The sequence below is a fragment of the Phyllostomus hastatus genome, unplaced genomic scaffold (genome assembly GCF_019186645.2).
Source record: "Phyllostomus hastatus isolate PE091 unplaced genomic scaffold, TTU_PhHast_1.1 phas_scaffold_78, whole genome shotgun sequence".
Taxonomy (NCBI): Eukaryota; Metazoa; Chordata; class Mammalia; order Chiroptera; family Phyllostomidae; genus Phyllostomus; species Phyllostomus hastatus.
In genome coordinates, this window is record NW_025334041.1 from 65,857,819 (window position 1) to 65,882,236 (window position 24,418).

At 50.7% G+C, this 24,418-nt stretch overlaps 1 protein-coding gene across 1 annotated transcript in view; it reads right to left on the reverse strand.

Annotated features, from left to right (window-relative positions):
* The window catches only part of FAM178B (family with sequence similarity 178 member B), a 91,675-nt gene that overhangs the window by 64,275 nt on the left and 2,982 nt on the right, over positions 1–24,418 (reverse strand). Inside the window, exons 4-7 of the mRNA XM_045828544.1 lie at positions 23,341–23,448; positions 17,525–17,677; positions 9,952–10,063; positions 6,345–6,429 (exon numbers count right to left, since the gene is read on the reverse strand). Of these exons, the coding sequence (XP_045684500.1) occupies positions 6,345–6,429; positions 9,952–10,063; positions 17,525–17,677; positions 23,341–23,448 (458 nt within the window). The remainder of the gene's footprint in view (positions 1–6,344; positions 6,430–9,951; positions 10,064–17,524; positions 17,678–23,340; positions 23,449–24,418) is intronic.

Consider the following 24,418-nt stretch of genomic DNA (forward strand, 5'->3'; position numbering starts at 1 on the left):
GAGTTTTTGCTTTTGTTTTTTAACTGAATTAGCTACCATGAAGAGATTTCACATAAACATCCACATTCTGGCTATGGCAGCTGGCTGCTTATCCAAGAGCCACGCTCCTCTCCTTCCCTGGTAAAGGAAGCTGGGTTTTGTTCTGGTTTCTGCTCAGGAACAGCTGGCCCACTGCAGCACATGAGCCACAACATCCCGCTTACCTTTCCAGAGACTGGTCTAGGGTGGCCACTGGAGCAGTCAGAAGGTTTAGCCACAGGCAACAGAAACGGGAGCGGCTATTTGAGCAGAAGCCAATTAACCATAAAGATGATAAAGCTTGAGCTTCGGGCCCCTCACCTGGGTGACCCTGTCAGTGTTCTAGGTTAGGTAAGGAGCCGTGGCACAATCAGCAGGCTTTTGTATGGGAATACTTCTGGGAAATGTCCTAGTAAGGGTATCCAAACTTTTGGCATCTCTGGGCTACAATGGAAGACAAAGAGTTGTCTTGGGCCACATATTAAATACATTGTGCCATGTAATCACCAAAAAAATCTCATAATGTTTTAAGCAAATTTACAATTTTGTGTTGAGCTGCATTCACAGCCATCCTGAGCCGCATGTGCCCCATGGGCCACAGGTTGGACACCCCTGTAAGACTAGGAGAAAGAGATCTGAACCTCCCAAGGTTCAGCTTCTGGTCCATGGTTTCTTTAGTTATTCTAAATAAATGCTCACATTCATACTTAGTTTTCCATGTGATGAATCAGATGATCCAGATGTTAGACTTATAGACAAGGGCTTTAAAGCAGCTGCTGTAATAGGCTCAAGGCAGTAAATGCCAACATGCTCATACTGAATGAATGAGCAAGAAATCCCAGTAGAGAAATAGAAACTATTTAAAAAATAAAGAACTAGAGACTTCTGGCCAAGATGGAGGCATAGGTAGACACACTGTGCCTCCTCACACAACCAAGACAGGGACAACAACAATATAGAAATGGAATAACAACCAGAACTGACAGAAAATTGAACTGTATGGAAGTCTGACAACCAAGGACTTAAAATAGACACATTCATCCAGACCGGTAGGAGGGGCAGGGTCGGGCAGATGGGCAGAGAGGGGTCGAGGCACAAAGAGCAGTGGAACCCAGTGTGTAAGGCATCCTGGGGGTGCAAGACCGCAGCACGTGGACCCTGGGTGTGCAGGTGGCAGCTGGCAGGCTCCGGGTATAGGGTGGCAATGGGCAGACCCAGCGAGGCGGCGATTATGAAGTGAGGCACTGTGTTCAACCCAGGGTCCCAGCCCTGGGAAATAGAGCCTTGGGGCACTGACTGAAAACACCTGTGGGGGGTTGAGGTGCAGGGAGAGACTCCCAGCCTCACAGGAGAGTGTGTTGGAGAGACCCACAGGGTCCTAGAATGTGCACAAGCCCACCCACATGGGAATCAGCACCAGAAGGGCCCAGTTTGCTTGTGGGAAACAGCAGAAGGGATTGAAGTCAGGCAGAGAGCAGAGCAGGTACCATTGTTCCCTCTCAGACCCTGCCCGCACATACAGCATCACAACCCAGCAAACACAGCCCTGCCCTGGTGAACACCTAAGGCTCTGCCCCTCATATGTAACAGGCACGACAAGATTAAAAAAAAAGGGGGGGGCCCAAATGGAAGAACAGATCAAAGCTCCACAGCAAATACAACTAAGTGACTAAGAGATAGCCAACCTATCAGATGCACAGTTCAAAGCACTGTAATCAGGATGCTCACAGAATTGGTTGAATTTGGTCACAAATTAGATGAAAAAATGAAGGCTATGCTAAGTGAAATGAAGGAAAAGGCACAGGTAACCAATGGTGATGGGAAGAAAACTGGGACTCAAATCAATGGCATGGACCAGAAGGAAGAAAGAAACAACCAAACAGAAAAGAATGAAGAAATAATAATTCAAAAAAAATGAGGAGAGGCTTAGGAACCTCCAGGACATCTTTAAACATTCCAACACCCAAATTATAGGGGTACCAGAAGGGAAAGAGAAAGAACAACAAGTGGAAGAGCTATTTGAACAAATAATAAAGGAGAACTTCCCCAATCTGGCAAAGGAAATAGGCTTCCAGGAAGTCCAGGAAGCTCAGAGAGTCCCAAAGAAGTCGGACCCAAGGAGGAACACACCAAGGCACGTCATAATTACATGAACCAAGGTAAAAATGAAGGAGAGAATCCTAGAAGCAGCAAGAGATAAGGAGACAGTCACCTACAAAGGAGTTCCCATAAAATCATCAGCTCATTTCTCAAAAGAGACCTTGTAGGCAAGAAGGAGCTGGAAAGAAGTATTCCAAGTCGTGAAAGGCAAGGACCTACATCCCAGATTGCTCTATCCACCAAAGCTTTCATTTAGAATGGAAGGGCAGATAAAGTGCTTCCCAGATAAGGTCAAGTTAAAGGAGTTCATCATCACCAAGCCCTTATTTTATGAAATGTTAAAGGGACTTATCTAAGAAAAAAGAAGATAAAAAACATGTACAGTAAAATGACAGCAAACTCACAATTATTAACAACCACACCCAAAACAAAAACAAAAAACAAACTAAGCAAACAACTAGGACAGGAACAGAACCACAGAAATGGAGATCACATGGAGGGTTAGCAACAGGGCAATCAGAGGAGGAGAGACGGGGGAAAGGTACAGAGAATACGTAGCACAGGTGGTAGGTAGAAGATAGACAGGGGGAGGGCAAGAATAGTATAGGAAATGTAGAAGCTAAAGAACTTATGGCACATGGACATGAACTAAATGGAGGATGTGGGTGGGAGAGGGTGTGCAGGGTGGAGGGGAATGAAGGGGGTAATGGGACAACTGTAATAGCATAATCAATAAAAATATATTAAAAAAATAAAGAACTAAATGGAAATTCCACAACTGAAAATTCAAGTAGCTGAAAGGAGGCTGGAAAAGTAAGTGTCCTAGATTCTATGTTGGAGAAGTAGGATTCGTGGAACCAAAATTCTTCAGATACTGCCAGGGGCTCAAAGGGCGCTAGGGTCAGAAAATATGGGAAATGTCCTCTATAGCCTAGACTCTGGTTCTGTTTAATGAAACAAAATGCAAAGAATATTCTGATAAAAAGAGAGAAAAGTGCAAGAAGCTATGACTTTTTATCCTCTACCCTTCTCTCTGCCCTGAACACTGTTGTTCCCGGAGAACATGGTGGTGGTTGGAACTCCGACAGTCTTTTTGCAGTCTTGTGGGGCAGGCGTGAGAAGGGAGACACATGAGCTGAGCCAGAGCTCTGATTCGGCAGATCTGCTGGACATACCACGGAACCACCCGCCTCTGGAATTTTTGTCACATGAGATAATAAACTTCTTTTACTTGGCTCTTGGTTACTTACAGTCAAAGCATGGCCTAACTAAAACACAGCCTGTCTTGAAAATGGAGAGAGAGATCTGGCAATACTGTAAAGCCAGCCCTTTAGAGTGAGCAGAAGCTCTCTAGTCATGGATCTCACTTGGTCTCTACAGGCAACAGAGTTTGCAATCCCTGCCCTACATGTCTTCTGAGAGATGGATCACTGGCCCCTCTTCTACAAATTACTTCCTAACTCCTGTCTTCCCCATGCAACTCCATCTATCTACAAGTAATTCCCCTTCCTTGGAAGTCCCACAGCTTCGTCAGAGCCTCCCTTCTATCTCCTCCTGTAACTGTGCCATCACCCCCTCCTACTTGGCCGTTAGCCTCCTGAGGGCAGGGATCCTGCCTTATTCATTTCTGTATCTCCCTCTGCCATGGAGTGAGGTACACGAATACAGGAGGCCCTTGGTGCATGTTTTCTGAATAAACGAAGAAACACTCCCTGCAATGTCTAGGATATCCATCCTCCAAGTTCACCAAGGAACTCTTAACGGGTTATATGTGGCTGTCAATCCAGGAAAATAATTCCCACCATACTCAGTAGTCCAGGGAGCCTCAGGCCCACTCACTGGGAGCACACCTGAAAACAGTCAGCTCTGAAGCCGGCATCCCAGACTCTCCAGAGACTCTGGGCCACCTCCATCCTGACCTCGCTCAGGAAGCCTGGTGGGATAAGAACCTTCCCAGCATGGCCTGGGAGGGATTGCAGATCACCACAAACTCCAGGAAAGGACATAAATACACACACACACACACACACACACACACACACACACATCTCCCCATTTTACAGAAGAGAAAGGCCAGGCAACTTGAAAACACACAACAATCACAGATCTTCCTGGGAGGGAGGCAGCCCCGCAGTTCTTTCCCAGAGGACTCTCTTACCACAGATGACAAAGACAGTCAAAGCGCCTTAAGTTGTTGACAAATCCAAGGAGCAGGACTTCTGTCTGTACCAATGCTGTATCTAATGTACTCTTACAAATGCTTCCTGAACTAGGGGATTGATTTTCAGCTCCAGCTTTTGGTAAATTCTTTCTTGGCACCTGGCTCTAGGATCTGGATGTGGCTGTTTTATTTATTTTTTAAATTATGTAAAAAAGCATATAACACAAATGTTGCCTCTTAACCTTTGTTAAGTGTAGAGTTTGGTAGTGTTCGGTGCGTTCACACTGCTGTGCAGCCCTCCCCACCACCTACCTCTAGAGCTGTTCACCTTCCCAAGCTGAGACTGAGAAGGCCCCGTGAGCCTTGAACACTAACTCCCCATTCCCTCCGCCCCTGCTCCCTGGCAGCCACTATTCTATTTTCGGTCCCTATAATTTTGACTGTTCTAGACATCTCATATAGATGAAATCATATAGTATTTGTCCTTTTGTGTCTGGCTTATTTCACTAAGCATGAGGTCCGCAGGTTCATCCATGTTGTAGAATGTATGTCACAGTTTTCTTCCCTTTCAAGGCTGAGTGATGATCCGCTGCATGTATATACACGATTTATTACCCAGTCATCCATCAGTGGACACCTTTTGGCTGTTGTGAGTAATGTTGCTGTCTGTTTAAGAGTCTGCTTACAGTTCTTTTGTGGACCTGGTCTTTGGCTTCCTCTGAATTAGTCAAGATTCCACCTTGGACCTGGAATTCTAGGCCAGTCTCTGTTCCAACGGGAGGGAGAGAGAACCCCAGCATGATGCATGAGGAGTGCTCTGGAGTCGAGGGGGCAGAGCTGAACCAGCTGGGAACTCAGGAGCAGGTTCCTGGCCCATCTGATGGAGGGCAGTGAATCAAGGACATTGTGACAAGAAGCAAAGAAGAGTGGGACATCCCCCTCTGCCTCTCCAGGAGGAGATACATACCATTGCCTGGAGGAGAAGAGCAGGACAAGGCAGGCCTCTGTTCCCCAAAAGGGCAGGCATGCTGCAGAGGTGGCCCTGGGGCTCTCAAAAGGGCAGCCCTACTGCAGGGGCAGAGGTTACAAAAAGGGAGAGGATGCTGAGACTGGTGCTGTTCAGAAAACCTCAGAGGGGCCTACACGTGGGGGTGGGGAAGGGAAGAGGGGTCAGGAGTGTGGAATGCTCTCATTTGACAGCTGGCCCCGAGCTCAGCCAACTCTAGAAGCAAGGAAGGCACAAAAGCAGAAATTCAAAGGGCTGGTGGGGTGTTAATGGTGCATATCATGGATTTCTAACCTTGGCCTTGAGAGCTATGCCTTTAGTGTTTCAGTGGGAGGGTGGGCAGACTACAGCCAGTGAGCAAAGGCAGTGTCTGAACACCTGTGAGTCCCTCTCACTGTACGCAGCTTTCAACTGGCTACATGATATTTTTTTGGTGCCAAAGTGTCTGGGTTCAGGTATGAAATGATGACAGCCTGGGAAGGGCGCAGCCACTAAAGGGAAAATCAATCACTTCTGTGAACTTTGAACTTCTTGAAGTGTAAAGATGACTTAAGGGCACCCCTTAAATGTCAGGTCCAAGGTACATGTGTGAGGCTTTCATTTCAGCCCAGGCCAAACTCAGGGGCTCCACAGACGCCTCAGAAGCCGAGGTGGGCTGCTAGTGGGAACGAGGCTTCAGGACCCCTGTGGTTAACTCAACCAAGAGACATCTCTGATTTGATGTAGGTGTTCAGAAAGAACTGTGCCCTTAAATGCAGAGAACTGGCCCTCCAGACTGTTCTGGGATCCCAGCAGTCTGTAAAGTCATCTGGACCTGGCTGCTGTGACGTGCGTCCGAGGCCAGATCAAGGTGTCACAGAGCCTGTTGGCTTAGCTTTTAACTAACGTGGGAGCCAGAGCCAAAGATGGTCCGACGTCTCCACATCCCAGGGACACAATGTCCCCACTGGCACATCCCATGCACGCCAGGCTCCAGGGAGACTGGGTGCTGTGTACTATCCAGGCTCTCAAGCTCGGGTACTCAGGGCGAAAGTCTCCATCCCACACCCTAGCACTGACCAGACGGACAGAAGAGTCTATCCATGCTGAGATCCCACAGGAGGCCAAAGGCTCTCGAAGACGTTTCTGGAGGCCATGTCAGCAGCTAGGAGAAGAAACAGGTTAGCTGGGTCATTCCTGTGTTGTAACAGTAGTAAACATTTACTGCTCCACAGCAAACAATTCCCATTTAACACCCACAAGTCCACATGGTTCCAAGATGGTGTCATTATTGCCATTTTACAGATGAGGAAACCAAGCTCAGAAGGGTCAAGCAGCTTTTCCCAGGGTCACACAGCTTTTACATCACAAAGCCAGGATTCAATCCCAGGTCTATGTGACTTCAAACTTCCTACTCTGTCCACCTCCCTGTGAGGGAATCTTGTGTCCCTGCCTCACTCCCTCTGGTCAAGGCCACGCCCCTCCAGGGCAGGGCCCAGCTGCAGGAAAGAGAATGACCTTGAAAGTCTGCTGAACGATGACAGGCCAGGATCTTTGTGATCCTCCATCATTCCCAGGTCAGTGCCTTAACTTAGGGTCGTCTTAGGCCACCAGCTCCAGGAGGTTCTCGGTACTGAAGGCAGCCCCTAGCAAGGCCTGGGCTGCAGTGGGGGTGGCAGGTCGCCCACCTGACTCAAACTCACTGGGATCCTAACTTGAAGGCTCCTTGAGTCTGAGGGTCCAAGGGACCCAAATTTCACCACCCTAAAGCTGCTTTTTGGGATATTGATTTTAAGGTGTTTATCAAGAAGCAAGAGACTCAGAAAATACCTTTGACCCTTCCCTGATTTCCTGCCCTAGAAATTCAGAGAAACCTGCTTCAGGAAGGAGATCTTAGGATGTCACCTAAGTCAAATTTGAATTAAGTGTGTTGCACAAGAGGGCTTTAGGCAGGTCTTTGTCTGATAACTGGCCTCGGCTGGACCCTTTGCCTCCATTAGTTGTGGGGTGACCTCTAAAGGGCCACCCCAGTTCCAGAGGCCCCCATAGGACTGGCTGTGATCCTCTCACATTTGCTTTGCCTCCACCCAGGCCCGCTGCTCTCCCTCGCTATCACAGTGGCCACTGAGAATGATCCCCCGCACCGGAAATCTGCTGGGAAACCACGTCTCAGAGTCAGCTTCCTGGGATCTGACCTAAGATACCAGAACTCTGCCTCCTCCTCCTTTTATACTTCCCCTAACTTCTTCACAGCTGGACATTTGATCATTTCCCAACCAGAATATAAATTCAGAGCATATACTATGTGCTTTTGTCCACTTCCCCAGCTAGACTAACCTGGTAGGTACACTCTAGGACTCCAGTGACAAGTTTATGTAATTCATGAGCACGAAGGCCAAAGCCTGTTCACCCAATGCCCACTGTACACCCCACTGAAGCCCCTGGGAGGGGTCAAGGGGGCTGGCAGCAGGACCTAGTACCCATGGGACCTCGGGAGATTCTTTCCAAAGAAACAGTTCAACAACCAGGTTTGGGGAGGTGTGCCCTGCTTGCCCACCCCCAGCTCTGAGTCAGCCACGGGGGGGGGGGACAGGCGGGCCTTCAGCTGCCCAGTGACCCTGCTCGCCATTGTCTTTGATTGGACGGGGTGGGTTGGGGGTGGTCACTTAACCCCTCTTAGGCCAATCAGGCTCTCTTTCCTGTGAATTTACATGGCCATGGAGTCTGCAGAGTAAAAAAAAGCCAAGGCCTGTCCTAGGATCCCAACCCTTCTCCATTCTGGTTCCTGCTCCTCCTGAGGACCCCACCCCTGCACCTTTATAAGAATCCCCCCAGCAGCTTCAGGGAGCCCCAGGGATTTCTGCCTCTTGCAATCAGAGTCCACATAACAGCAAGGTTCAGATGTACGCTGAGCATCACGGCCACATTCTAGACATGCACCTGGGATACCATTCCCCAAATCTTTCCATCCCTAGAGCTCAGTATGTAGCCAACCTTCAATAGATGTCTGTGAATGAATGGATGCTGCTGTTACTGTGGGAACATTTGTTACAAGTGACAAGAAAACCAAAACCTCAGAAGTGAAGTGGCAGGGTCCATCCTGGGAAGGTCTATGGTACCACCACGTGATAGTCACATGGTCACTGTGCTGCCTTGCTCCTCCTTCCCCTCCAGAGACAAAGATGCTGATCAGAGTCTTGCCCGCAGGTTCCCAAGGTCAAGGGTACCCTTTCACTGATCTGGGCCCAGTTTTGGGAGTGGGGAGCTTTTGTGTCTCCTTCTTGAAAGTGGAGAACTGGAGCCTCTGCACAAACATTCCTTCTGGAAGATGCCCAGGCCCCAGGGCAGAACCTCTGGGGGGACCAAAAAAACAAGACAGGCCACAGGACTTCCTCATGGGACTCTCAGCCCCAGTTTGCACAGTGCAAACTGAGGCACAGGGCTGACACTAGATAACCTGCCCAAGGTCACACAGCAAGAAGTGGCAGCGGTGGAAATGCACACGGCCTGTGTGGCCTCAGGGCAGGGTCTGCTGCTGTATGGTTCCTCTGGGGCGACAGAGGTGGGAGAAGAGATGGGGCAGGGCTGGCTCACTCCTCCCAAGGCAGTCCATGCCGTGTCAGGGTCACAACAAGGACCCTCTGTGGGCGATGTCTCAGACGGGCCCTTTGTGCTTTCCAATGCCCAACTGTGTGTTTTGTCATACACTGTGTGCATGGAGCACAGAGATGCTGCACTAATGGGGGCAGAGAAGAATGGCCACACTGTTCCCTATTACTAGCCTATAATCCCGCTGGGCCTGGGGGAGGGATGAGGGCAACAGCCATACACAAGAGCCCCAGGCACCATGGGGGTCTTTTTCTTCTGGGGCAGGGAGGGGCAATGGGAAGGAGAGAGCTGGAGGGCTCTTTCTGGAAGGCAGCCCATCAGCCGAAGCCGACTTCCTTGAACAAGGCATCCACCCTGCATGCCGGCTGTAATTTACAGCTGGGATCCAGGCTCCAACTGGCAGGAATAAGACCAGCTGGTACTTGTGACCTGCCCTCCCCAGACAGGGATGGCCCTGGGTGGGTGCCAAGGCTGGCATTCAGACCACAGCAGCTGGTTCCTGGGCTGTCCCTGCTGGCTCCTCACCCTCTTTCTCAGTGTGAAGGTCTCAGGCCCGGGGTAGAATGTGGTTTCCCAAGTGCAATGTTTCAGCAGCACCAGCAGGGAAAAAAACGGGCAGCTATGGCGGCTGCTCTGGGCTTTCCCAGTTGACAACTCCACAGAGGGAGGGAAATGCTCAGATACCTGAGCACCCCCAGCTTGAAATTCAAGAGGGTCCCCACACCTCCAGGGTGCTACAGGGCTGTGGTGGGCCCTGAGCCAGGACCTGTGACATGGAGTAGAGATGAGCTGGAACACATAGAGTACCAGAGACAGAACCACAGAGAGGACTTCTGGTGGCACAGGTAGCAGCACCCTGTGAGGCACATGCCCTGGGTCAGGGGTGGACTGAGACCACAGGGTGGTCAGAGTACCTCCCTGACTCGGCCATCACAGGCCTTCCTCCCTCCTCTTCCTTTAGCTGGGGACCAACTCAGCAGAGGCACACACCCCGCAGTCCCTCCCCCTTCCTGGCCTGCCCTGCCAGGCTGCAGGCCAGAACGCTCCCGCCATCTAGTGGCAGGCCTGAGCTTCTCACCTGAAACAACCACTGGAGCAGAGGTACAGGGCACGTGGGTGCAGGCGCCTGCAGGTAGAGGTTGCTCAGGAGGCCGCCACGCAGAAAGGAGAGCTGCTGGGCCAGCGGGGATCTGTGGGGGCACAGGAGTCAGGTTAGGGGGCTCCACACCAGTGACCTGGTAGCCTTCCTTAACATACCTGTCTCAGTAAAATGGGGTGGGGGTGGGGGTAGGGGGTGGGGGGTTATTCTCATATTTCAGCTTCACCAGGATGTTTGAATCACGTCAGTCATTGCTAGAGACAATGACTTGCAACCTGACTGGGTGGCTTGGTTGGTTGGATGATCATCCTGTACATCAAAGAGTTGTGGGTTCGATCCCTGGTCGGGGCACATATGGGAAGCAACTGGTCCATGTTTCTCTCTCACATCAATGTTTCTTTCTCTTTTTTCCCCTCCCTCCCTCTGGTGAGCCCTTGATGCAAGCAGCTGTCGGAAGGAAAAACCACTCACGTCATCATCGGAATCACGTGCTCCCCATGAACACATCCCACAGTTTTAAGCACATGACTGGGTGGTACATTTTGTCCTTTCCACTGGACAAAGGGGAGACTGAGGTTTTACGAAGGCTGATTGGAGGATCTGAGTCAGCTGAGGGGAGAATCCCGGAGTCACAGGTCTCAGCCCAGGGCCCCGCCGTGGCAGTGGACAGAGTTACCGGAGGGGCTCATGTGAGCCAGCGTTTGGGCTCTGATTACACTTTTCTGCCTGTCCTGTGTTTTTTTCTGAAACAAAAGGGACACCTGAGAAGATGGAGAAATAACAGAAAGGGGTCCAAGATGGGGAAATTCTGGGAAGCAAATCACAAATGAGGTGCTGCAGAGATGCTTCAGAAACCACATGAGCAGCGACAGCCCTGTATCCAGGGGGACTGCACTCAGAGTCACTACGTGCCTGTGGCTGGAGCCTGCATTTCCTCTATTGACAGGCTCCTGCGGGGCCTCTGCCCACTAAGAGGAGCTCTCGAAATCCCACTGCTGGTGTGGGGAGGAGCCCTAGAGTCCGCTGGTTGGTCATGGGGACCTACAGGATCCCAGGTCCCTATAAACCAGCAGTTGAAATATTCCATGTGGTTTTAGGGCCTCTGGTGAAAGGAGCTTCGGAAGTCATTTTGGAGGGTTGGCAGGACTTCCTTCATCCCTGGGGAGGCTGGGTCTGGGGGAAGGCTCTCCCATGGCTGCATTTTGTGAACGCTCTTTTTCTCTCTAGACAATGTCGTAAAGACAATTAACATGGACTCCAGGAAATGGAAATGTAATTTTGTGTTTATTCATTTTTAAATGGCCAGACCCATGCAAAGAACATTTTGGACAGCATTTAAAACCATGACTCTAGATAGAAATTTCCTTATTGGTCAGCCCAGCTTTCTTCTCTTTTTTAAAAAGGACATATTTTAACCTGCTAGGAACAGAATGCTCCAAAACAAAGATTCCCTCCAAGCCAACTTGCTGTCTCCTTGAGCGTGTCCAGGCAATTACGAATTGTATATATTTTTTCCAAGCCATTTAAGTTCAGAGGAGAAAGTGGCTTTTTTTCCTGTGTTTTGAAGCTGATCGCTCTAAAATAGACCTTTATTTGTACATATAAATACGTGCGTGCCCCAGGGCTTCTGGCGCGTGCTCTGCTGGGCTCCATGCACTTGGTCACATGGACACTCCCTGGGACTGACCCCACGATGCCTGCAGGTTTCAAGTACAGGGCCCGGAATGCAGACAATACCCAGGCAAACAGTGTCTGCAGGGCCTCACAAATTGGCAGGGCGTGGCCAGGGGCCGTGTGGCATGGAGGCTGTTGATGCAAGGACTCTGAGGAGACTGTACAAGCCCCTTTTGGCTCAATGGACACAGTTCCAACTGCTGCTCCAAGGGAGAGACACCCCTGGGCTGCAAGGTCTCTGTGCTGCTACGCCCACCTTGTGGTACATTTTTTTTTTTTTTGTCACAGAAATTATTAGGCTGCCTCTGAGTTCACAGAGGCCAAGTTAGGGTTCATCTGTAACCAGCAGCAAGAGATGGCAGAAAGGGTGACTCAGCTGTGCCCTGGAGTGACTGGCTGTTGGGAACTGTGTGCCTAAGGCTGGATGAGATGTGGGAACTCTCCCCTGCAGGCTGGGTCACAAGTGCTACTTCACCTTGCGGACTCGGACTCACGGGCTTACTGCCTTCAGTGGAAGGGACAAGGCTGATGGCATGCATAAACTGCAGCCTGGCAGCAGGGCCTCCCTGCAGACACTGCCCGACCTGAGCAGGAGGGAAGGTTCCCACAGAAGCACTTGGTGGGAAAGGTGAGAAGAAAGGGAAGGGGCAGGAGGTATATGCTCAAAACTCAAAGTCCTTGGGTTGCAGAATCATCTGCTGTTGGACTTACAAAAACCCTTGCCATGCTGGCAAATCAAGGGCGCAGACAATGGGTCCAAGTGGGTGCTTGTGCCTGTGGCTGAGCCAGTGCTCGGGTCAGAAGCTGTGCTGAGAATGTCAGAGGACCCAGAGTGAGGAGGGGATGGAGGGAGCCTTTGTCTCAGCAGATGTCACACAAGTCTGCTGAGTGCAAAGCCCCAGCTGTCCACCCTGGGGACCCCAGTTAGAGAGGTTCTCACCAGGACAAGGAGCAGCCAGTCAGAGAACTGCTAATCCCCAGCCACCACAGCAAGGACAGAGGGCCGGGAGTGGGGGAAGGAACGGGAGAAGTTAGCCAAAAAGGGGAACTGCACAAACTAAGGGGAACACAGAGGGCACTGGCATGGGTCCACAGGTGGGTGCCTGGCCACAGCTCCGACCTCTGCTTGGACTTCCCATTCCTGATAACACCTGGCCAAGAGTCCTCCAGTCTTTCCCTCCTCGCCCGTCTCAGGGCAGCCGTCCCAGAGGGCAGGTCTCTTGATGCCTTGGGAATCCCAAGCGATGGTGGAGGGATAAACACCAGTGCAGCTGTTTATATAGTATCAGTTTCTGCACCCTTGCCAAGTGACTCAAATGAAAGTTTAAAGGCCTCGATAGAACAGAAACAAATAATGCTAGAGTGTTCATGCCTGTTTCTCTTCTTTTTCTTTCTTTCTTTTGTTAGAGTTAAGCAGCACTGCCTGGTTGGAATCAGAGGCCACAGTGACAATCCTGCCTGTGGGCTCTGTTTTCAGGGACAGTTGCAGCCAGTTGGGCGGCTCAGTCCTGTCTGCCCAACTCTAACTGCTGGATTTATTTCACAGGCTTCAACCCCCGCATGCCAGGAGAAGGAGGTGGTGTGGCAAAGCAAGGGCTGAGCCACAGGGAGATGCAGTGCACAAGCAGTGCTGATGTCCACGTAGCTCGGCCACGTTCTCCTGCTGAGGTGGTCACAGAACGAGGCCCTGGCCTGTGTGCACCAGGTGACCTGGGAACACACTGCAGACATCTCACCCGCCGGACACCCCCACACACCCTGCAGGGCCAGGGGAGCACCCTGAATAATTCAGCAGGCAGGCCCCACCCTTCCCTGGAGCTTCTGCCTCCTGGCTGAGAGTGGGCCAGTCCTGAAGCTTTTTCACTCAGGGGATCGGATTTCCTTTTGAACTGCAGTCAAGGGAGGAGGAAAAGGTTCAGCCCATACCAACTCTGTTATAAAGGCATGGGACTGTGGTCCCGAGGAACTGACCTGAGGTCACACATCCAGCTGGGTAGTGACCGAGAGGGGATGGCCCGGGCCATCTCCAATCCCATAGCAGCGGGCTCCGGGGAGAAGCGTTCTTGCCCAGAAACCTAAGCAGGCCCAGTCCGGGAGGACGTGGGCTCAGACACTGGGGCTGCCCTCACTTGCTCTGCCATCTGACAGACAGCTTGCTTACGGTGCCAAGGCTTCCCACAGAGAACAGTGGGGAGAAAGATAATACTCCTTTTCACAGTATGGGGAGAAGTGACTCTATTTCTAGAAGAGATTTTGAAAAACTGCATTCACTCTCTCTCCCCCTCAAATGATTAAAATTAATACATGTTCACTATAGAAAGTTTGGAAAACACAGGAGTATAATGAGGGAAATTAATATTACCTGTAATCACACAGTGTTAAATTTTTGTATGACAAGAAAGAGTAACACATTGCTTTTTTGAGAGATCAAGTGATCTTTTATTCTCCCTTCATTTTAATGTTCCTGGCTTAACACAATGGGATAATTATTAAGGACTAGTATCTCCCATCGTGTCTGAACTTGAAGTCCTTGGCAAAAACAGGAAATAAAAGATGACTCCAAGGCTAAATGGTGACCTTCAGGAAGTAGCCCTCACCCACTGCATAGCAGGGACCCCTGACCTGACCATGTGCAGGGCATCCCTCCAGAAAGCCCCTCGAATCTGAGGCACTGGCAGTGGTGCCCGAGATGCTCACTAGCTTGCTTGAGGGAGGAAGGCCTGCATTCCTTTCTCCAAGGAAGCTGGCCAGCCACCTGGTTCCTTTTGGCAGGGCCACTGGGATCCAGGTCACCGCTCCACAGGCCAGCTCATCTGTCAAACACTTCCTGTGGCCCATCCAGCCCGGGACAGAAACCCCACTGTTGGCACGAACCCTGCCGCTGCTCGCTGCTCGGGAAGCGCCTTCCTTCTCCTGTCTTCCCCGCCCAACTCCTGGCCAGCCCCTTCGTTGTCTCCTCCTTTCTCCAGCTCCACTATCTTTCTTCTCCCTTCACTCCCTTTCCTTCCTTTTCTTCATCTCTTTATTAGACACCTTTTCAATTTGGCAAAGTGCACCTTTATCAACATTCATACACTCAGGCCAAATCACTCACATCACATCCAGGGGTATATCCCAGGCCTCTAGACAAACCTTTCTGTGCCCGGGTATAAGATCATTCTCTGCCACACTTGGTAACAGGGGAGAGCAGGAAACAACACTTATGTCAGGAAAAGCGGGCGCAAGTGTAGGAGGGTGCAGCCAGAGGGTCCCCAAAAGAAGGATTTGTAATGGGGTCCAGAACTCAAGGTGTCCAGGAAATATTAGAAAGATATATAGGATGTCCTCACCCTCCACCACAGGTGTGAGTTGGGGGAAGGGACACAAGGAGCAGGGCCATTCAGAGCTGTTTTGCATAGCAACTAACCTTTGCAGCTAACCTCTGGCATGGTCATTTAACACCATCTATAACCTTTAACTGGTTGCATAGATATGTTAAATAGCTGTGGCCATGCTCTGAGCCAGGGGGATGGAAGGAACTTCCCTCCAAGATGTAACTGGGAGGCAACTCCCCCTAGTTATAGTGCCTATGTGAGAGCTTGGAGATGATTGGCTCCATAACATGGGGCCCCACCTGCCCAGACCCACAATGGCAGCCCAGTAAAGCTGGAAGGATATAAGTTCTGGCATGTGAGGCCAAGTGTGGGAGGAGTTGGAAATGAGGCTGCAGAGGAAGATTGGCGCGGGGATTTAAACCCAGACACAGCAGCCATTGGGGGGAGAACAACGCTGCTTTAGCAGCGTGGGGACTCCCACAACCCTGCAAGAGAATCACCATGCGGTTTTAGCAGAGAACCGCCACTCAGCTTTGGCAAAGTGGCGACCCCCCCAGCCCTTGCAGCCACTGAGGAGAGAGAACCATGCGGCTGCAACCATGTAAGGAGAACCACGTACTTTTGGCACAGGGCGATCACACCCCCACCCCAGCCATGAGAGGAATCACCACGCGGCTTTAGCCCAGAACCACCACACAGCTTTAGCAAAGAATCACCACACAGCTTTAGCTGGAGATCCTGTCAACACAGCTGATGGTGCCAGGAACCGAGGAAGGCCTATCAGCCGAGCACAGATTACTGGGAAGAACCGGGAGCTGCCTGAGCTACGGACTTTTATTTCTTTTCCTGAGATACGGTACCCTAGACTGGGCAAAGGAGGGGAGGAAGGACTGTGTGTGTTTGTGGGTGTTTTACTTTGGGATTTTGACGAAGACATTAAGTCATTACTTTTAGTCTGTATAACTTAAATAAATAACTCCTATCTTTTTCACCAATCTCTAACATGGAGAGCTATAATTCTTTGGCGAAGGGAAAGGTAAACCTAGTACAGGGAGACCCCAGGAGAAGGAGTGGTGGCTTTAAAGTAATACAACTACTTGCACATGTGCAGTAAAGCCCACCAAAACTAGCCAGGAAGGATCCACCCTATAAGAATAAAGTCCCTCCAGCCCATAAGGTCAATCTCTGCTTGGAGTTGGCCTACTCCCATGTTCTCTTCTATAAACTATGGGTGTTTGGTTAATTCTTTGTCCCAATCACTAAGAACCTGGTTACCTGTGCCCACCTATAACATAAGGGCTGCCTGTGCCTGGCACCGATGCAGTGCAGTGTGATTTCCCCAGGTGCATTACCCTCACTGCGGTGTTTAGGTCCTGATTTGAACATTTAAAAACATTTATAAGACAACTGAGGAAATCTGAACACTGACTGATATTAATGATATTAAGACATTACTATTTTTTTAGGTACAATAATGGTATTGATATAATGTCTAAAGATATAATCCTGTCTTCTAGAGACACAAACTGAAGTACATACAGGTGAAATTACATGGGTCTGGGGTTTACATAGAAATCAGCTTGAGGGGACAGTGCTGGTGGGCAGGGGTAGAGATGGAACAAGATTGGCTTTGAGTTGGTAATTGCTGAAGCCGAGTGCTGGGTACATGGAGGTGCACTGTACTGTTCTCTCTACTGGTGTGTATGCTTCGCACTTTCCGTAATACACAGTTCTAAAGGAAACACATCAAAATGTTATCTATTATAAAATAAGGTGGGTTTAGAATGAATGGAATAGACATACTAAAGCCCTGAATAGCTGCAAAAAAGAATAAGATTCCTGTGTTCAAGTCCAGTGTAGCTGAAGGGGTACTCGTGCAGGCTGGTGTGGGTCATCAGGCACACCAGCCTGCATGAATGCCCCGTGGGTGGCCGCTGCCCTGAATCTTGCCCTGTGGGCCTTCTCTCTCTCTTATTCTTAGCGGTATGGACTCACAGTTGCAAGTGTGGACATTACTGTCATAAAGGTTTTTTTTTTTGAAGCCCTTAAAAAAAACATAGTTAGTGGTTATGTGATGACGATCATAAATTTATTTCCAAGAGAAGAACAAGCTGTCCTAATGTTATACACAGCATACTTGTGGCCGGGGACAAACTTCTCAGTGTTAGCATCACACACAGATGGACATAGTGTCTCGAATGAGTACATGGTGGTGATGCTGACGTGCTCTGGAAAACTGCTGACAGCCTAGAAAATGGCTCCTGTGTAGGTGGAGACACAGCTCCAGAGGCTGGTGGTATGAGTGTGATTAAAGTTATTCCATGAAACTCAGGTGTGTGGGAGGAAAAGCAATGTGAGTAGGTAAATACACAGTCTAATATTTGCTGAAATGCAAGGTTAAAAAAATTAAATATTGTTAGACATGCATGGCTATTTCATCTCTTATCTCTAAAAGCTGACACAGCCAAATGGGCCAAACACAGCTTTGGATTTCCTCCTTTGGGGTGGACCAAATCACTGGGCCCCATGAGGGAGGGGCCTGATCATGCCGCACAAACATTTACCTGAGGAACAGCTCCTCCAGGTGGTTACGGGGCTTCACGTGTGAATAGTCCAGGATGCAAGGCAGGGGGTGGCGCCTGGGTAGAAACATGGTCTCTCCTGGGTGGACTGATGGGATGGCCTGCAGGGTTATGGAGAACCTCTCCACCAGCTCCCTGGCAAAGCAAGAGATGGGAGAACTGGGTCATCAGGCGCACCTTGTCTGCAGCTGGGGTCTGGGGGTGGGTGGGTGGGGGTGGTGGGTACCAAACCAGCGGGACAGCGCCACCTGCTGTTGGAGGAAGAGCCCACAAGATACAAACTAAGGAACCCTTTCTTTTCCACTCTGTTGTACACCTGATTCCTCCCTCAGTCCAGGAGCCTGAGGTTCTGGTTACAAGCCCAGCACCACCTGTTGGCTCTTTTCAGTTCTAATGTTCACTGAGTGTCCACCATGTGCTGGTGCCAGGTGGTGGAGGATGAATCAGGTGTGGGCTGCCCTTGAACTTCCCAGGACCCTGCAGCAGGTGGATGGGCCACAGAGCTGAGAGACATGGGTCAGCCAGTGTCAGGGTGTTGGGAACCGCCCTGACTGGTATCAGAAGCTGAAACCCCCGCCTAGGCTAAGGCTAAGGGAACGCCCTTGGAACTGTAAGCCAGCAAGGAGACAAAAGCTTATCTCCCTGGCAGGAATGCTGCTTCTGCTGCTTTATTCATGACTGAACCCCCAAAAAGCTTGGTCGGTTAGCCAAAGACGGGTAAGATTCCCCACGGGGGAATGACCTAAGACAGGCACGATCACTTTTGGGAGGCCCCCCCAAAAGAAGGACTTGGGGGGCTGCAGCAAAAGAGGGTGATGGACCCTCGCTCCTCGGCTTTGACATAGCCTGAGTTCTCAGCGTCTGGGAAAAAACCTTGTCTCCCAGTTGCCTTAGTTCCCTTGCTCCACCTAAGCCTGAAACAATGACAGGGTGGTGCAGCTCTGTACTGAGAAGTGCGGATTCCCCGGGGTGATCAGGCCTAAGAAAGAACATGTAAATTACTGTGAAACCTCCTTTGTTTAGAATGCTCTCAGTTGAATGAGAAGAGTCTTAGGAGGAAGTTAGTTTGTTCCTCAGTCTTACAGCTCTTTGACCCCCAACTCAATAGACCGGCAGAGTTCTTTGTTTTCTATGGTTCCTTACTTCCCCCTAATGAGTACTGTACTTTACCTGAATTATTATGCAGAATGAGCCCAATAAAAGCAGGTATGGACTGTAAATCGGCGCACTCCCCACTAGGGGGGTGGCCATTTCGTCCCTACTTCCCCACAGAAACTAGTCTGTCTCTGTGCATGTGTGTTTTTTCTCGCGTGTTTATCGTCGAGCCATCCACAGCGTTCCGTGGTCACTGCTGGCCGGTGACCCACACGCAACATCAGGGAGAGTATCTGCACCATGAAGAAGCCCAGACTTCCTCTGGGCAGCAGTCCTCAAGCTCCATGATCAGGAAGACTCCCCAAGAAGCTGCTAGAATACAGATGTTCAGGCCCCACCTGCTCTGTGAGCTGACTAAGTAGACCAGAGCTGGGCCCTCGGACAGCAGAGGAGAGGCAGAAGAAGAGGGGATACAATCTGACTATGTCGGGAGGCGCAAACTGTCAGGACTAGTGACCCAGTGAAGAGGGACCAGGAAGGGGGAGGTAGTTGGGACGATCCCTGGGAATGAGGTAACTCTGTGCCACAAAGGTGGGTGGAAAAGCCAGCTGCAGAATGGGAAGTGTGCACATGCATGTGTGTGTACATGTGTAGGTATACACACATTCATAAACACATGCAGCACGCCCCCTCCATCTGACACATGCAACTATGATCTAGGTTTAGCCTTGGGCAACAGGATTTGGGGAAGAGGAGGCACTTCCTGTTTACTTCATACAACTGTGTCCTGCTGGATTTTGTAATGCATTTAACTACATTTAACTACAGTAACAGCAGCAACAAATTAAATCAGCTGTGGGTACTCATTCCCTCCTCTCACTAGAGGACCACCCACACCCAGGTTCCTAGCTGGGCAGAGACTGAACTCGGAGAGTCACAGCACGTAGGGCTCCCAGGAGGATCTGGGGTTCCCGCAGCTGGCCCTGCAGATGCAGCAGTGGGGGGCTGCCCACTGCTGGCAAGGCAAACTCTGCTCGCTTCATGTCAGGCTGCCCAGTGTCAGGGGATAACCTGAATCACAGGGTCACCCTGAGGATGACATGGCACAGTGAGGGGGTGACTTCGGGAGCCACCTGGAAGAACCAACACACAGATGGTAAAACAGTTTTCTGTTTTGTTAATTTCTTTGCTGTCTGAATAACTGACTTCCAATGTTGCTTTTATAATTTAAAAAATGTACAAATTATTAAAAGTCTGTAAGAAGTAGGCTCACCTGTAAAAGGGTCTTAACCTTGTCACCAAATCACTGTTCAAAGGGACTTTTGTGATATTAAATATAACGTCTGTCATTCAGAGTTCTGAGATGACCCTCATACAACTAATTAAGGATTTCCTGTGAAGCCCAGAACTGAGGATAAAGGATGCTGTTGTGGTTTAATGTCCTCCCTCCCTGACCTCAGCACGCACATAAGGTCTTTTAACTTGAAGAAATAAAGAATATAGGACATTGTCCATTCAGAACTACCAGACGGTCCTTAGCGTGTGAGCAGACAATCTGCTCAGGATGCTCAGGGTCCTTTCTGAGGGGCAATTGTGGCAGTTTTGTGACTCCTGGTCACAGGCAACTTGTCTGTCTGATGTGACCAGCCCCGGCCTCAGCTTGCCCCTCCAGGCCTACACTCCTCTGTGCTCCACACCCTACTCAGGAAGGGAAGAGGCTGCTGGCTTTGTGCATTGGGGAGTCATTTTCTTTGAAGCAGAGAGTTGGACTGTCCCATCAAAATGATTCCATATCAAAACCCACACCTCAGAGTGGCTGTTGTCAAAAAGGCTTTCTCACAGTCCAGCTTTAAAATGTCACATGCCCAGAAAACTATCAGCAATTGTAATGCCTGAAACTCCTTCTGCCTTAAGCCAGTTGTCCCCATAACTCCCTGCCTGTGAGGATTTCAAAATGTCCAGGCCATAACTTCTGGAATCCTGGATGTATGTAGTAGAAAGGCAAAGGGCTAGAATAATGATTCTTGCTAGAGAGATCTTTCAAAGGTTCAGTTCCAAGGCTGGCTATCCAGACAGTTGGGAACCTGGAAACCAAATCCATAGGCCCCAACTTAGAGAGACAAGTGCTTTCATCACTTATGATGTTACCAAGGCCTTTGGCCCACACCCGCTGGTTCCACTGTCTTCACACCCAGCCACCTGCACTCAGACACATGGTGTGACTTGCCCATCACTTTTCCCCAGGGTCTCTGGGCAGCCTGTGTGCAGTGTTCCGCCTATCTGGCCACTTGGGTTTGCACAGTGAGAACTGGTAGCAGGTAGGATGCAGGGGCCCCTTAGTCCAGGCCAGGCCTGCAGTGACTCCTGCCTGTTTCTGTGATGAGGTTTTACGGCAGCAGTCATGCTCATTCGATCGACACGTCGTCTGTGGGATGGTTCCTGCCACCACAGCAGAGCTGAGTGGTTATAACAGAGACTCTGTGGCCCTTGAAGCCTAAAATATTCACCATTTACAAACTTTCCAGTAAGTGTGCCCATCCCTGATCCAGTCTGGAGACAATTATTGGAAAAACTTCAGAAATAATCAAATGGCAAGCCAAAGTGTCACTCATAATAATCTCTGGGCAACAATAACATTTGGGGATCCCTAAAGTGGAGAACCACAGCAAGTGGATGCCAAAGGCAAATGTCACCTGTCACTGCATGGACCAGCGCTGGACACTGTCACAGACTTACGGGAAAAGCAAAGCCTGGACAGGCAGACAATCTGCCCCCAGTGACACAGCTGAGGTGGCTCCCCTCCTGCAGCCTATGCAGGCTTCTGAGCACACAGCTTTTGGGGAAGGGAGGGAGGAAAGAAGAGAGGAAGGAAGGAAAAGACAGGCAGAAAAGATCTAACCTGACTCCACTGTCCACTTCAGCTACTGCCCATTTTTCACTTCTACTCTGCTCCTCCTGTTCTCTGGTGAACCTACTCCAGCCAGGTCTGCCCAAAGCCATCCACCAGAGCTGCTCTTGTCAAGGTTAATGTGACCTCTAGGTTTTGCCCTTGGGCCCCTGTCTCTTCTCCCTGTGTGGTGCAGAGGTGTCCAACCTTTTGGCATCTCTGTGCCACACTGGAAGAAGAGCTGTCTTGAGCCACATATTAAACACACAAACGCTAATGAAAACCAATGAGCAAAAAAAAAAAAAGGTTTTAAGTCAATCTATGATTTTGTGTTGGGCCACATTCATAGCCATCCTGGGCCGCACGTGGCCCGTGGGTCGTGGGCTGGGCACCCTGAGTTGCTCCCTGAGTCATCTCACTCAGTTTTGTGGCTTTAAGTGTCATTGTACCTCAAAACTTCTAAGCCCGCCTCTCCAGACAAAGCATCCTAGCTGCCTCCTCGATCCCACCTCTGAAATCCCCCAAATGAACTCTGGATCCTACCCCACCCCACCCCACCCCACATCACTTAGTCTCACTCCAGACCATGACAACCTACTGCTTGCTCAGGCCCAAACCCTCAGGCCTCCTTTAATTACTATCCCCTGTCTCTCCTCAACACAGTGGCGGAGGATCCTGTTCAGGCAAATGGTGGCAGCTCACTCAGAGAAGCTCTGGCATGGAGTCCCTACTCAGCACCACCCCCAACCCCACCCCAGATCTCCTCTCCTCCTTCTGCCTCTCCTGGCTGCTCCCCCAGCACACCAGCACTGGTCTGGTCTAGGGGTGGGGGCAGGCCCGGAGCTGCCTCTCAAACTCTTCTAGGCATCTGTTTAAAGGTCATCTGCTCACAGAGGCCTTCTCTGAGCCCTCATCCAAAATCTCCTAACTGTCCCAACGGTCCTGATGCCCCTCCCCACTTTATCCTTTCTCACTGACACTTGTCACACAGCTTCATTCAGCTGGTTCACTGTTAGTCTCTCTGCCTTAAAAGCAAGTGACATGAGGGCAGAGATGTCTGCTTGGCGCTGTTCTTGCTGTGTCCCGAGAGTCTGCAACAGAGGCTGGCACCAGGTCGGCACTCAGAAGATGTTTGTTGGATGAATGGACAGATGGATGGACAAACATGCATGTGGCTGAACTAGTAACAGGGTACCCTGAACGTGGAGTAATTTGCGGTCCCTGAGCGTCTTCGAGACTCTGGCACAGACGAGTCCACCCTCCTCCGGCCAGTGGGCTCACAGACGCCACCCGCACCACAGCACGGAAAGCAGCTACCTGCTCCTTCCCAGACAGGGACGGTGAACAATGTCCTGTGACTGCACTCTCCCCTTTAAAGGCAGTTTTCATTTAGACTTTGGTCTCGTGCAGTTATTGTCCCAAGACCCAGTTCTATACATGTGGCGGTCAGTGGGGGCAGAGCAGGCCATGTTTCATATCTGTGTCCTCAGAGGCCCACACTGAACTCCGACACACAGCTGGTTAGTAAATATTTCTTGAATCAATCAATGAGTGGGGTTAAGAGGAGGAGGCAACCTGAGAACTCACAAATGACAAACAAATCACTGGCTGAAACTGTCCAAAACCCAGAGTGTGGCAGACCAAGTCCTTTGCCTGGCGAGGTGGGCACAGGGGTACTGCCCCCACCCCCTCCCCCCCAGCACCTGCACCTGCCCCTGCCCCATATCCTCCCTGGTGCCCCCTTGAGTCCCGGGTACCCACCCCTCACCTAGGTCCCCACTGTGTCCTTCCCTCTCCCTGTGTCCACCCTCCCCACCTGTGCTCAGGTGTGAGAGGCAGGTCCTCCTCATCGAGATCCAAGGACTCAAGATCAGGACAGCCCTGAGCAAGCAGCTTCTCCTGCTCCTGCTCCAGCGCCTGTTCCCTGCAGGGAGACGAGAGCCAAGAATGGGGTCAGTGCTGTTCCTGGTGGGTTACCCAGCCCTGTCACTGGGCTGCAGGGACCCCCAAGCACATGGTGAGGCCTAGGAGGGAGGGACCAGGAAGCTGCAGTGCCTGCCTCAGAAACGTATTTTTCTGCGGGCAGGTGTGCGCTGCATTGATCGTGTCATATCTGCACACGCACAGATGGGCACACAGGCCTGAAAAAGGGCGATTTTCACCACACACCTTTAAGTGTGCTTTTATTGGTGTGCCTTATTTTGGCATTTGCTCACTTTTTAAAAAAATATTTGCTTGAGGACATGCTCATTAATTTTAGAGAGAGGGGAAGGCAGGGAAAGAGAGAGAGAGAAAGAGAAACATTGATGTGAAAGAGAAACATCGCTGGGGTTGCCTGTTGCACAGGCCCTGACTGGGACCAAACCTGCGACTTGGATGTGTGCCCTGACTGACTGGTAATCAAACCTGCTACCTTTCCGTTTACGGGACAACACTCCAGCCAACTGAGCCACACCGGCCAGGGCATTTGCTCACTTTTTAACATACCTTGGCCTGTGTCTAGCCCTTTTGCTCCTCCTGAGGTCCAGCTGCATGGCCGGGAGAAGCCCTGTGCTCATTGCTGCCCAGAGCTGGGACGGTTGGCCTGCCTCTCTGCCTCAAGTGGCAGCCCTCCAGATCCTGCTCAGCCCTTGCCCTCCCCAGTCTGTGCTCTCAGCCACAAAGATCTGCAGCCCACATTTCTCCCAACAGCCCCTGAGAGCCTCACTTCCCACCTCAACCAGCCCTCACCGGAGGCTCTGCTGCCAACCTTTATCTTGCCTGAGTCCCTACTCCCTCCCCTGCTCCAGCCTTCTCTGTCCTTGTCCCTCAGGCTGTTGAGGGAGCCCTGACTGCCTCACAGCCCTTGTCCTGGCCCTCCCAGTGCTTGCCCTGGCTCTGCCCTTGGGTCCTCA